The sequence below is a fragment of the Molothrus aeneus genome, chromosome 5, assembly GCF_037042795.1.
Source record: "Molothrus aeneus isolate 106 chromosome 5, BPBGC_Maene_1.0, whole genome shotgun sequence".
Lineage (NCBI taxonomy): Eukaryota > Metazoa > Chordata > Aves > Passeriformes > Icteridae > Molothrus > Molothrus aeneus.
In genome coordinates, this window is record NC_089650.1 from 57,326,131 (window position 1) to 57,341,035 (window position 14,905).

The 14,905-nt window shown below is 34.5% G+C and overlaps 1 protein-coding gene across 3 annotated transcripts in view; it reads left to right on the forward strand.

Moving 5' to 3' along the window:
• The window catches only part of ORC5 (origin recognition complex subunit 5), a 71,459-nt gene that overhangs the window by 21,633 nt on the left and 34,921 nt on the right, over positions 1–14,905 (forward strand). For all 3 annotated transcript variants that reach the window (XM_066550858.1, XM_066550857.1, XM_066550859.1), the window contains exons 12-13: positions 2,428–2,475; positions 4,683–4,793. In XM_066550858.1, the coding sequence (XP_066406955.1) occupies positions 2,428–2,475; positions 4,683–4,793 (159 nt within the window). The remainder of the gene's footprint in view (positions 1–2,427; positions 2,476–4,682; positions 4,794–14,905) is intronic.

Here is a 14,905-nt window from a genome sequence, read left to right on the forward strand (position 1 = left end):
TGCAGTTTATAGTGATGAAATGCTAATATATTTTCAGTTTAAACTCTGGTATGATCTTACTGAAAGCTGTAGGTGTTTCACCCTTCTATTGAGTCCTTTCCTGAGTGAAGGGTTACTTGTAGTAAGTGTGGATAGGCAAATTTCTTAATGGGCAAGCCTTGTTCTTTGCACTTGGCTGGAGCATTTTCTTTGTTAGTGATGTTTTTGCTGAAGAAATATTTCTACACAGAAACAGGAGAGCATGCAAGAGTCAAGTCTGTAGAGCACGTACCAAAAAGTGCCACATCTTCCTTGTGTTCTCTGAACAACCTTTTAAACTTAGGTTTGTTCCTTCCTCCTTTGTAGTATCTCTGCATGAGTTTCCACTCTTGCACATGAACTGTATTAAAGTTTTGTACAATAAACATGAATTTCTAAGGTTTTTGAAGCAGGGGTCAGGAAGGTATTTCTATCAGTGCTATCAGGTATTTTTTTCCAAGAACTGTGAAGCAGGTGTCACCATTTTTCCTGCATGTCATACGCATCAGTTAGCCCTTCATCAGGTCTAAAATTGAACTACAGAAATAGCTGGATCTCAAAGCCCAACAAAACCAACACTTTTGAGGGGGTTTCAAGCTTAGTATTTTTATGACTGATGTGAACAGTGGAAATAGAATATGATTTTTATCAGGTTTGTAATGAGATTCAGAATAGGTGACAGAAAAGTAAATCTTCTGGAGTGATTTAACTAAGGACTAAAAGAAGCAAAATGAATGCAAACAAAAGGATGGTCATTGAGTTGCTCATCTGCACTACACTACAGATGCTAGGCTATACTACAGCTAAAATAAAATCACAGTTTGGGGCAGCCTGGAGTGCTAACAGCCCAACAGAGTGGGGAAGTGATAGTTGGCACCACTGCTTTGGTTATGTGAAAATTCAAGAGCTTTGCAGTAGATGGAGAGAAAAATACAAAGCTGATTTGCAAGTCTTTAAAACAAGAAAGAAATCAGAGTATGTATATAGGAAGTCTTTATAGAAAACAGCATTAAAAGCTAATTGAAAATTAGCTCTGAATTACATGGTATTTTGTGCTTGAACAGGAATAGGATACCATATATACCATGTGGAGATCCCAGCATAACCTGGAAAATGCATCAAAGCAGTTTGTTGTGGTCCATCCAAAGCATTCTGCATAACCTGAGGCTTGATCACTTTCCTCTCTAAAAGGTCATGGCTAGCACTGCAGTCATTTTTTCAAAGGCATGATAAAATGATTGCTTTGCTGTCTCTAATTGTGTTTGATATGTATTAGCTGAATTAGCTATTTGTTTAAATCAGACAAATCATGTGAATTGAACCTAAGCCCTGTCTGCTGTTTAGCTCTGCAGAAGTCAGTCAAGAAAAGCCACGTTTACTAAGATAATTTTGACATGGCTGAATATTGAGGGCCACAAGTACAAGATTTTAAATATTTAAATGAAAAAATAATTCCTTTATTTGAGTTTTTTTCCCTGATTCACTGAGCATGACTATAAGGTATATTAATAAGGTTTACTTCTCAGGGCTGTGGAAGAAGGAAAAACTCATCAGGTGATATTTTGAGAAATAGCACTTAACTATATTTAACAATTATTACACCTCTTCACTCATTTTACATCACTTACACCTTATCCTTCATGTCTCTCTTGGATTTTTTGTTTCTTTTTTTTTAACCCATTCATTTGTAACATCGTTTACTGTACTTCTGCCCTGTCTTGCCCTCACATTTTTAGTTGATATCCAAGAGCACTTGGCTATTTTCTTTCACCAGTCCTTCCTTTTTAAAGACAATTTTTAAAATGTGCAGCTTTAAATTACATTGCATTTCTTCAACACCCACCCCTATCCCTCACCTTCCCCTATTCCTTCATTTTGTCATTTAGCTCAAGAACCTTGAACTACCTTTGTATTGTATTGATTAAATTCCTGGTTGTCATTCTGCCAACTTTTGTAGCATCCAAATTCTCAAATAGGGTCAATAAAAGGTGAAAATTCTGGTGGATTTTATACATGGATGCATTTTTAAAATCATGATAGTCATCATCTGTCTTTTTTATTAGATGATTGAGGATATGAGGAAGATGGTAGCATGAAGTCATATTACAAACCATTTTTTCCTACCTCATCAGTTCCTGAGTAAATTTAAAAAAAAAAAAAACAACTTATGCATTTCAACAGAAAATTTTAGCATGTTGGGTTTTGGCTTTGCACCACTTGGGACAGGGTGAAGCAGAAGCTAGGCAAGTGTAATTTTAGGGCTTATAGTAAGAATGATTGGTAGTGACATCAAAGGCAAATACTGAAGTGTAGTAAAGAAGTAGCCCTAGAGTAACATACTATCATTTGTGGTGCATACATTCGTTAATGACTATTTTAATTACCTTTGCTCTTGTCTGTTGTTTGCAGCATCATGGGAAAATTAGAAAGACCAACTTCATGAAGAAGCATGAGAAGGTAAGTATTTTATCCTATTAAGCTGAGCTTGGCAGCAAGTGTTTTCTTTCCACTGTACTTTTGGGTTTGTATTACATTTTGTGTTATTGATTACTATAGAAACATCTGAACTGCAGAAATAACAATTTTTGGTGCACTTGTTTTGCTACAAATTTCTGTGAGATCCAGACATTTTATTAAAACTGTAACATAAAATTTTCTTCTATAGCCATATTTTTGTGTACAGCAAAGTGTATTTAATAAAGCTAATTAAAGGACATCATAAATGGAGTTGCCAAGTATCACCATTTCTCTCAATAATAGTTTAATATTCTTTAAAGAGTTTTTATTCAAAGGTTTCTATAATGAGGGAAATTGAAATATAGGGATAAACAATTACAGATGTAGTGTTATAAATACTCATTTGTTTCAGTTGGTGTGACAGTTTATGTCAATATACCTTTGCCCAGAGAAGCTTGACTAAAGACTGATTTACAGATCAGATTCACCTAACTCTAGTGGGTTGATTTACAGATCAGATTCACCTAACTCTAGTGGGTGCCTGCATCTAAAACAGTTTATAGCCCATGCAGAGTCAGTCAATGCAGTCATAGGAGTGAAGGGTGTGATTTGGCTCAAGCAGATTCTGTGTTCAGGCAGATGAATTGCACCACAAACTCTATTGATGAGATTTCTACTGGCTATACTTGGAACTGCAGAAACTGGTTTGGCTGTCTGTACCTGCTTGGCAGGAAGCTGACATTAGATGAAATAAATCCTTCCTTAAAAGTTTAGGAATAGCAAGAATAAAAATCTATTTTGTGATTCATAACTGTGTCAGTCCAGAGGCTGTGGGTTTTTTTTTACTAGAAATAAATGAATCTTGTGAATGAGGGGAAGAAACTGACTTACCATTCTATTAATTGCCCTGTTGCTATAAAAGCAGAATTTGCTCAGTTTCTTTGCATGGTTGGCCTGGAACGATGCTTTTCCAGTGACAAGTGACAGATCTTCCTGGTGAATCTATTTTTGGCTGTGTGTTTCCATGATTTTTAACACTGCTTGCTTTGTTAGTCAAGAGGTAGCTTTGGGGACACCTCCTGGATTTCAAAAGTTAAAACATGTATTGGAAATAACATTTGATTTAGCTGAAGAAGTGAGTGGTTGTGTTTTACTGATGGCTAATGCCACAGAGGTGCTGGTGGTATACTTGAGATGTTCTTTCCCAGAAGCATTTTGAAACAAACTTTCCCTTGAAAATCCTGTTTAATCTTGTCTGCTCTGCTAGTAAGAATAAATCAATGTACTCTACAAAAAACGCAACTGGACGTCAAAGTAGAGAAAATTAAAAACACAAACTTAAAATAAAACAAGTATTTCCCTTGTAAGAACTTTTGGAAGTGTGGGTCATAAATCTCTGTAGTCCTAACTATACTGCCTGAGTTGGAATACTGCCCAGTTCTGCCTTATAAACTGTACACCTCCTTTTTGCAGAATTGGTTATTTTGAAAATGCTTAGCATTGAACAATCAGGACTTTGTGTTTCTTTGAATTCAAGTGAATGCAATGCTACTACTTACAATAATCCATAATGCCTAAAATGGCCATCAGTGTCAGCTGAGGTGTGAGGTGTGCTCTACAGAGCACAAGAGCTCTGTAGATGTGAGGTTGAGCAAATCTGCTGTGTTCTGATAACACAGTTGCCTTGGGCTCAGCCATCTGAACTCTTTATTTTAACCAGCTGAACCTGTGGGAGGTATGTGCACTGTGAGTGTTACTCAGCACTCTTTGCCTTGCCTCTGGAATACTCTGTCCACTTTTGTCCTCCTTCTTTGGAAGAAATCTTTAAGCTCCCTACCAACACAAGCCATTCTGTGATTCTTTGAATGCCATAAAACATAGCCTTTCCTCTTTATTCCTTAAATTGGGCAAGGTCATTAGACAACACAAATAAATGTATAAATCTACTGACAGGAAATTTGGCATAAGATCCTCTGTTAGAGCTCAGAAATGTTCCTGTTTATTGTGCAGTTTGAACACTTGCCATGTTAAATAGATCTTTCTTTCTATATCTTGATCAATAAACATGTATTCAGTGTTTTCCATAACGTTTAAGTAGGCTATATGAATCATAGTGCCTCCTTAGAGGCCAGAAGAATAAGAGAATAACATCATGTAGTACTTCAGGGAATTAAGAAGTGGATGAAAAAGTGTTGTTTCTGTTGCAGACCAGCAATCACCTGCTTGGGCCAAAGCCATTTCCCCTGGACAGATTGTTAGCAATATTATATAGTATTGTGGACAACAGAGTTGCTCCAACTGCAAATATATTTTCCCAGGTGAGTGTGTACTTACTTTTTTTGCTCTTTAGTGTCTGGAATTCACCAAGTTTTAAATGTTTTTTCTAAGTCATAATTCTAATTAAATGAAATGAAAAAACAAGCACAACAGGTGATTTAAATCGAAGGTTCAGAGTAATATTTATCTGTATTACTAGCTGTGAATCCAGTACTTTATCTGTCTAATGATCTGAAATCTGCTAATAAATGACTTCTCCCTGGTCCTGGACTGTGGTCTGTACTGATCAGTTCCTTAGTTTCTCACTGAAGTCTGTAAGGCTGTTTGCATTTCAGGTTAGGTGAATAAGTGTTCACTGTCCCATGGCCAAAATTAGTCACATTGTAGCACACATTGCTACAAAAATGTGAAACAGAGGGAATAAGGTACTTTCAGGTGAACAGTGTTTGCTGTGGTACATGTACCTACTGTTCTCCATTTGGACAAAATAGAAGTCTTGCAGAGAAGAATATCTCGTTTCACTAGATGGCAGCATAGCTGTAGAAGTGAGTGGAATTAAGTCAATCCAGTGTTTTCTCAAGACCTCTGGGTTTGTCAAGTGTGTATTGACCAATTCTGTATAAGTGAAAATGATTTTCTACTATCAGTTTGATTCTTGAATATCATTTCCACCTTAGAAATTCTCAATTTCTTCCTACTTTCCAGTTGTAATTTACTTACTGAAATATTTTCCACCTTTCCTTGTTAGCTATCATATTTAACCAATATTAATATTTCAGTTTATTTCCTTCATTCATGTAAAATTCTGGGAACATATGTGTTTATTTTTTAGGATGTTAGCTTGTATTCTCTTATTTTTGGCTATCAAAAGCATTTTGGTACACACTAGATGTGAATGTATTATATAACAGTATTTTAGAGCATATTTTCAAAATTACTGTAACTGCTTATTTAACAGGCATTCCAGGTAGGAGAACAAAAGTCAGTATTCCAATGTGCAGTTAAGTAGTACTGAAGCTACAATTTGTACATATTGTAGTTCCACCTTAGGCTAAATTACAGAATTAACAAGTTCAATGAAATGCTTTGTTCTGATTTAGAGTTTGCACTAGGTGGCAGTGTTATCAAAGAATTGTTGTAATTCTTTATTTTCTGAATATCTGGATATTAAGCTATACAGACATAAAAAAATTGTATATAATCTTAACCAGGTTAGGACAAAGAACTTGAAATTAAATACGTTTATACAAATATTCAATTTTATAAATTATTTAAGAGTATTTTTAGTTATAAAGCAATTTTTACATTAAATTTTAATTAAAAATATTGAAGTGTCCACTGCAAAGTAATGAAAAATGCAACAGAATTTAAAATAGGTTTGGAAAGTAGTTTAAACTAGGCATAGTATTTAATTGCTTTTCTTTCTTGAATAGTTTAAAACTATTTGTATTTCAGTGATTTTTGTCATTGGTTATTCTGTAAATATATTTTTCAAAGAAAATATTTAGGACCTGGCTTATCCTTATCAGTATTGATACATTTTACTGTTAGATAACACATTCTTAAATTTTTTGTTTGTGTGATCAGCATGGAAATAATAAAATTATACAGAAGTTTAAAATGTTTATGTCAAATATTTGGCTTCATACTGACTCATGATTAATTTTATGTGCTCTTTAATTTGTAAACTCAAAAGCTGTACATGAACCAAGTGCATATTTATTCTCCCCATGTACTATCAGAAAATAGCATGCCTTGGCTTTGAAGTTGGTCAACAATCACAGTCAAGATTCAAGAAGGACTAGCAGCTGCTTTAAGATCTCTCACTTGCTGATTTCGTGGTATTTCTTACTGCTTCTTGTTTTTCTGTATAGTTTCTATTCACATGAAAATTTTGGTTATTAGCTTTTCAAAAGGGAAACTTCTGTGCTAATGAGCAGCAAAATTTTATTTTTCCTCTTAATGGTAGGTTTTATTGAAAATGTTTAGTTTTTCTAAATAGATTTTCAACTGAAAATTGGAATCTTAATCTTTCGCTTTTAAATATCATATTCTTTAAAATGGTCTCATACCTTTTTTCAAGCCAAGAGTTAACATGTTTGTTTTACAAGTGTGATCTTTGCAACCAATACAAAACTAAACAACTTCTGCTGTAGCTTCATTGCTGTAAGTAGGTTACAGGAGATAGAATTGGGCCCATTCATTTTTGGTCTTCCTCACTAACTAGTACAAGAGAGTAGCACAGGGGTTAGGGGAAGCAGTTTTCCACTTCTGCAAATGACAATTTTTTAGTTGCTACCTTAAAAGTTGAAATTTCTCTTGTGTTTTGCTCTCTTAAATCAAACTTCTCACACATCCAGTAAGGTTTTTTGAGACAAAGTTAATGGAAGGTTTGGAGGTTTAATTATAGCATCTTCATCTCAGTACGTACATGAGTTGTTTGTATTCATTTGAGATGTTCCCAGTGTTCATTTTTCTCCAGAAAATTCACTGTTTTTCTTACTAATTTATCACAATACTGTTTTTTTTAGCACATTTTGTGTTAGTATAACAGGTTACTGAATTTGTTTAAGTTTGTTTGCTTATTTTTTAAACCAAAGAAGATGGAGGTTAGAGAACTATTGATTTCTGGAGGCATTTGAGAGGACGAGTTCTTAAAATGTTTTTCTTCAGATACAATTGTGTGTAATAGTTTAATGGATTGAAGATGATATTGCAGTCACCAATGGGCAGTACATTCTGTGCTGGGACAGAACTTGTACAGTTGATGGTCTCTGGCTGAGTATGGCTTTGGATATATGACTGAGTATGAGGCTGAAGTGTTTTAAAGGGTAAAATATGGAGAAAATGGTGAAAAGATGAAAGTGCACTTTCACACAATGCTGAAAACCGTGTGACTCTGGGGTGTGCAGTCTGCACCCTACAACAACAGAGAAGTCCTAAAGTTTCCTTACTTGGTACAGCAGGAACAACCAGGAGTATTATTTGGGTCTCCATATGGATCCACTGTGCAGAGTAGGAAATATTCATTGTGTCCAAAGGCAATTACAGCAGAATGGAGGGATACAAAGAAACTTTGTAAAGTTGCTGAAAGTGTATTTTGCAAAGGTTCTGAGAATCTATTCAGTATAAGAGTAGTATTTCATTTTAGGTTTCCCACAGAAAATAGACAGAAATACAACATAATGCTCTTCATAAAAATGTGCCTTAGTATAGGACACAATTGAATTTATGCACAAAGCATTGGACAAGAATTATCAGCACCAATTTAATTTAAATGAGATCATTTTACATTGAAGAGGATAATGGCTGTTCATATCACAATCGATGAGGAAGTAGATACTGTTGTTATGGTTTAGAAGCCAAAATTAACCAATGTGTTTTCCTCTACCAAAATAATTCAGTAATTCCTTCTTCAAGTCAATTCAGTTCTCCTGGCCATTTTTCATTTTCTAGGTATTTTATCTTGCTTTTGCTTTCTTGTGAAATAGATTTTCATAAAGAGGATTGATTAGATCTGCTTGTAGTTTTGAGCTATGATGTTATCTAAGGTAAAATGGAACAAAGCCCTTTATCTTGCATACTTTTGCATATTTTATTTCTGGTAGTACATCCCTGAATATTTGGAAAAACATCTAGGATAACTTCTCAGAGTATATAATATCTGAAAATTACCAAATAGGTAACTAATCAATAACTTCAGTTTTGTTTACATTTTCATTCTAATGCACTAAAGTTAGGTCATCCCAAGTTTGGTTTTAATGGTACTCTTTATATTTGGCAAATATTTTCAGATAGTTGTATAGTTAGGATTTACTTCTGACTATAGTGCATTTGCAATCAGAGATTTCTAGGAAGGGTGTTATGGGTACATGGAGACACATCAGGTTTCTTACACATAGTCTGTATTTCATTTATTAGACATTTCTTATCTATTTGATGCTGGATCTAAGGAAACCATTTGAATTTTCTTAAGAGTATTCATAGAACTAATTTAGTTACAAATGTGTAAGAATTTGGAGTGAAGGTTAACAAACCTAAAATTTTTCCATCTGTTGTAAAGATAAATAACATTGCAAATTGTTGTCCAAAGAGTAAGAACTTTTCATCTGAAGTTAAAATAAATGCAGTGGTGTGCATACTCAATAAATTGAGCAGTGTGTTAAGTGCCAGTATGATTGGGTCCATGAGAAACACACAAACCACTGATGTACATAACATAAATCCAGCTGGAGGGAGCCAGAGGAATGTAGTTTTCTGTAATTCAGAGAGGAAAAAAGTGCCCTTTCTTGGGATGTACGAATTTGGAGAGATTTGTTTTCTATTTTCTTGCTTTCTTGTTTCCCTTACATGAATAGAATAAGGAATATCTAATATTCTTTATGCAAACTGCAACAGTATGAGGCAATTTACCTGCAAAATTTCTTTGTCCCTGTTGTGTTGGAAGCATGCTTTATGGCTTTCTTTTTCAGATGATAATTTAATGTTTAAACTGCCCTTTATTTGTAAATTGACAGCCATGATAAAATTTCAATTGCAAGATTGGAAAGATGCCTGATTTTGTTATCTACTTACTTGATTTGTATTATGGCCTATGTATGTCACAGCCTTTCTGGACACCAAATATCCACATCCTGATTATAGTTCTAACTCTGTTACTGCATTATGTTAAGTTCCCTTCATGTAGCAATTTGATAAAGAGGAATTTGATTCTATGATTCTGTAGTTCTGTGATTCAATTCTGTGAATAGTGTCAACAGTTTTTTTTTCAAATGGAAAGCACTCTTAATCGCTTCTACAAGCTCTGATTGTATTAATGTTTAAAAATAAGAAGTTTTTCATTCCACATTTGACAACTCTTGACAGAATAAGAATTACTCATTTTTGCTAGATCAGCTGTATTTTGTTCCAGCTTTCCTTGCTGTTGGAGGGACTGCTCATAGGAACATTTTTCATCTGGTTTTAACACTATTATTTAAGACTTATAGAATACTCTCCATTTAAAAAGTGAGCAGGTGGGTGAATTTCTACAAAAAAAGGTCTGGTTTAAAATGTATGTTGTTCTCCACTGTTCCCTAAGAGGCCTTATTATGAAGAAGAACAAAGATAAGTGGAGCCATTTTTATTTTACAGTATGCAAGAAATACAGAGCATATTCTTGTACTGTCAGTACAAGATGTTACATGTCAGTAAGTAGATTAATTTTTAATTTTTAAGAAATAAACGAAATGCTGGAAAAATGAAAGTTCCTGCTGATTCTATTAAACCACCTTCCTTTGCTTTCCTATTACTCTGAAATTCCACAAGTGTTGTGTTTGTTCTATTTTTTTTGATAAATGGATAGAGTTATTGCTAAAATTTTACCTGAAATAATTGAGAAGTTCATAGCAGACTGTGTGGGGGGGTGTGGGGGGTGACTTTGGAAGAATATATTTCTATCCTATTTTCAAATTTATACGTTCATGACCAAAGTTTATATTGCAGGGAGATTTCTTGTCTGGTTGAATGTTTAAAAAAAACCCTTTTATATCTCATAGATAATATTGCAAACTGATTCAAGACAAAATTGAAGCATATCACACATCTGATTTTGGAGAGTGCCTTTGCTTTATACATCCATTAGCTGCTGAGATTTGGGAGACTTGAGCAGTTGTGTACAAAAATATTGAAATATTTAAATAATTATTTTATACATTGTCGAAAGGTGGAATCATTAAGTAGTGAATATTCAGAAGGGAGATGATTGTAAAAGTTATATTTCTCTTGGAGTTGATTGTGTATGTAGATTTTCTTGAAATTTGTTTTTGCAATATAAGCAAATATATTCTCATATATTTCCCTATTTTTATCACTTCTTGAGTTCTAAAATTACAAGCGAGGATGTCATCAGCCTCTGCTTCTGTCCTCTTGATTTAACCTGAAAATGACTGCATTTCACTGTCTTCTTGCTTCAGAGGAAGGTACATAAAATTGCACAGCTTAATCCATTCTGACCACAGGAGGTGTCATCTCTGGAGTGATACTTCTGTATTTCCATGCAGGGGGAAGCGTTTATTTTAACAAAAAAAATAAACTATATGGAAAAAGGTCTTAAAAGCTTATTTTTTAATTTTGGTTTTTTTTTCATGAGAACTATTTAGAATTACAGTATACCTCTCTATCTGGTCAGTCAGAAGATCTTTAGAGCTTCCCAGTGACAGGAATGAGCAAATATAAACCATAGACTCTGGGCTTATCTCATTCTCATTACTGGTCTAAATAAACTTCCCCTCCTCTTTCAGAGTGTGGTGAAGATAACTAAGGCACATCTTGCCAGCACAGAATATCTGTTAGTCCTCTCTAACGTCCCATGTCTCACACAGCATTCATATATAATCTGTATATCCCCACATGTTTATTGTCCAAGTGGGTTTGTAGTACACCCTTTTGATCCTCTGACTCCATGGCTGCCCATACCTAAAAGATTATTTTTGTATTGTTAGAACATCTTTTTTAGCAGTTGTCAGTTTGTAGCTGTGGGGGTTTTTTCTAGACAATTTTATATTCTTACTGTTGTATTTGAACCTAACTGGTTTTGATCTTGTATCCTTTTATAGGTATCTTATGCATCTGACAGACTTTGTTTTCCTGGATCTGCCTATTGGTTAGAAAGTGTAGTAATCTGTTGATCTCATTGCACTGAATTGTGTTGATCTCAGTACTCTGTTGATTTTCTGTAGGTTTGGGAAGATGATGATAAGAGGTAATAAATAACTCCCATTTTCTCATTTTCTCTTATTGGTTACTGGACTAATCTGGCAGAAATTCATGAGCTGAAATGGGAACTTAATGTGATGCACAGCATGGTGACATAGTTAGCACTTTAGCACTGACTATGGCAGCTTGAGAGAGCCTGCTGTTAAGCAAAAAGAAAGGAGAAAACATTACTTTTAACCAAATAGCTGACTCTATTTTTTTTCAACTCTGAGCATAGCTGTGAAAAAAAATAAAAGTATTCTTACTTCAAGTAGTACTTTCTAATTAAAATTGTGAAGAGACTGATATGCTTGATTCCTTCTAATTTTAATTGATGCAGAAAAGATATTTTAGAAAAACTAATAGTATTTTACCTATATTATGTTGTTTGAACTAATTTGATCTTATTTTCATTTTTGGAGGTATATTGATAATACAGCTTTATGATTTCTTAGGAGGTTTTCTTAATCAAATCCTATTCTATTCTGTATGAGTTCTTTCTTTACAGTAATTTAAAGTAGAAAACTTACCTAATTTCTGTGAAGAGCTTATAGTAATAGGTTCCAGCTTGGCACTTACTCTATGTCTCAAAAACAGTGTATTTAAGAAGACAAATCATTGTGAATTATTGGAAACTAGTTTTATGGAAGAAATTTTGGTTATGAGAAGGGATAGACTATTGAGAGGGAATGGGGAGTGAGGAGTTCAGATGAGATGAAGTTTATCAGGAAGATAAAGCGGATTCCTAAATATCTTATCTAGAACAGTTTACTAATTTCTAAACTTCCTTGCTTTTTGATCTTAGTTTTTTTATTTGTGTAGCATGTCCCTAAGAATTTGCTGATCAGGAAGTAGCTGTGTTTAAGGCTTTGTGAAATTGATGTATGATAAATTTGTACTTTTTTGATTTACTTTAAATTTAGTGTATAAATTACTTTAATTTCAGTATATAATCTGTTAATAACTTTCACAAAGTATTGTTGTGGCCCTGTGAACATATTATATATTCCCTTGTGCCTTTCACATGTCTTAGATTGCATGCTATATAATATAGGGAATGTGTTGTATCAACCAACGGTTTCTTTAACTTCTGTTTTCTCGGCACATTATTTGTAAACAGTATTTGAAGCTTCCAGTCTTAACTTATCTTTGAAAATGTGTTAGTGTATCAAAGAAGTAAATATGAATACATGAAAGACAAAACAGAGTTTTCCTCCTTCCAAACTCTTTCCTTTCCATCTCTTTCTTTCCACACTTACTTAGAAATTGGTTTCGTGTACTTACTGGTAGGAACATCGTTTAATACTCCAGGAACAAATTTGTGCTGTGTTTACATCAAGCAGTTGCAGCTGAAGCTTGTTAGTGATTGCCTCCCCAATTAAAAAAAATTCTTCACTGTGGTACATGAACTCCTATTGTTTGGAGATAAATAATCAGCTCATCCCCTCTTTAGGGAAGAACAAAGAACATAATAGTACATCTGGTTCATGTGTTAAGACAGCAAAGATTAATTAAGCAAGTACTGCACAACCTCTCTTGATAACATATATATCTAAAAACAGCCTGTATATTATAAGTTTTTTAATCACTTTGCTTTAACCATTTAGTGTATGCAGAAAGTCTATTTCAGAATCACCAGCTATTCATGGAAATAAGATAGGGCACAATACTGAGATAAAGCAAATTAGAGCATTAGGATAGAATTCATTAGTTCTCTCTCAAATCTCTTGTTTTAAGCTGATATGCCTAGAAGGATATGATTAAATACTAAAAAGAGCCTTTCAAGTCCCCAGGTGACATCATTAATACTCTTTTATAAATTCTATCTTTCTTAGAGGTAACTTGGCTGTTTTCTCTCACCATTTGGAGTATGACCTGTTTGGGACAAAGAACCATCTCCTTATTGAGCATTTGTGTAGAATTGGTTAATTGAAATACAATTTCAAAGCTAGAACTAACTCTTGAGATTAAATAGCTACATTGCATGCCCTGTTTCTTCACATCCCTGGCAACTGTAACTAAAGTCGAATTCCAGCCGGAATGCTACTAAAGGCCAATTTTACCTGCTGTACTTTTTGCTGTCATTGTCTTTCAGCCAAAACAGCTTTACCAGCTCCTTGGTGTTCACATCAGTGAGTTGTAGGGATGCAGATATCTTGTCAAGATCTTCATTTGACAATCCTTTGCTTATTTAATATCTTTTACTTCACTGCATGTACAGTAATGGATGCAATTGCAATTTCAGTAGTGGCAAGAAAGATGGTTCAGAATCACTGGTTGAAGGGTTGGCTATAATGTTGCATTCTTTTTATTGATATGCTCCTTGGACTGGTTGTTGTTATATGGTCCCATGTCCTCCTGTCCCTGCCTAATGCACTCTCACATCTCCCTACCTACAGTTTGTTCTCCTTAGGTATTTACACCTCACCTGTCACTTCAATACAAATTATTTTGCTGTATCACATGTGAAATTAAATTTGTAGAATTGTATCTGTACCAGTCTGTCTTTAGCTTCCATTTCCTAATGAGGTTGAAAAGTACTGAGACTGTGCCCATGAACAATGTTAGAGCATAAGGTAGCAAAATGGTACATTAAAGAAAATGTTGGTCCACTTTGGTGAATGCTTGTACTGTTTCTGCCCTGCCAGCTGCAGTCAGTTCTAGCTACTGACTTTGTGCTTGACACCCCTCCTCCCCTAAAGACCCTTTGCTGCTGGCTGTGTTCATTTGATAGCAGATAGTGGGGCTTGCCACAGTATCTTGGACAAAAGAAGCAGCTGCATTGAAAGAGAGGATTTCAGAATATGAAGCTTATTCACAAAAGAATGCCTCTTGGTAGACGAGGAATAGTTAGGAATTTACATAATCTCTCTTCTCCATCTATGGAAATAAAAACTGGAAAATATTTGGGGGGAGCAATGTGGAAAATTGATAGCACGGTGTGAGTAAATCTCATTTATGGAAAGTTTATATTCTTAGTAAATGTTGCAAATATTGTTCATTTAAAATATGGAGAACGACAAAACAAGGTGAGACAAATCCTACAGTAGCTTACCCTTGGAAAAGCTGCTATAATGATGATGATGATGACAATGATGATTGTTATGGCTGAAAATGGTGCTGTGTATCTGAAGTTGCATAGGTGCTGCAAAAAGTTTCCATCCTCACCACTGTATGATTTAATTTCTTACGTTAGCTGGAGGAGGGTGGATGGTACTAGAAATAAGGTGATTATTTTAGGCAAGATTGGGTCTACCTATGTATGTGTCTGAACAGTAAAAGTATATATGAGGTAGTCTGTGCTTTTCTAGTTAATGGAGAGAAACAGACATGCACCCTGATGCAGACATGAGCATCTAAACCCACTCTGTTAGTGAAAAGTTTTAAAATCTGTACTAGGTTTCAATGAACTGTGTCC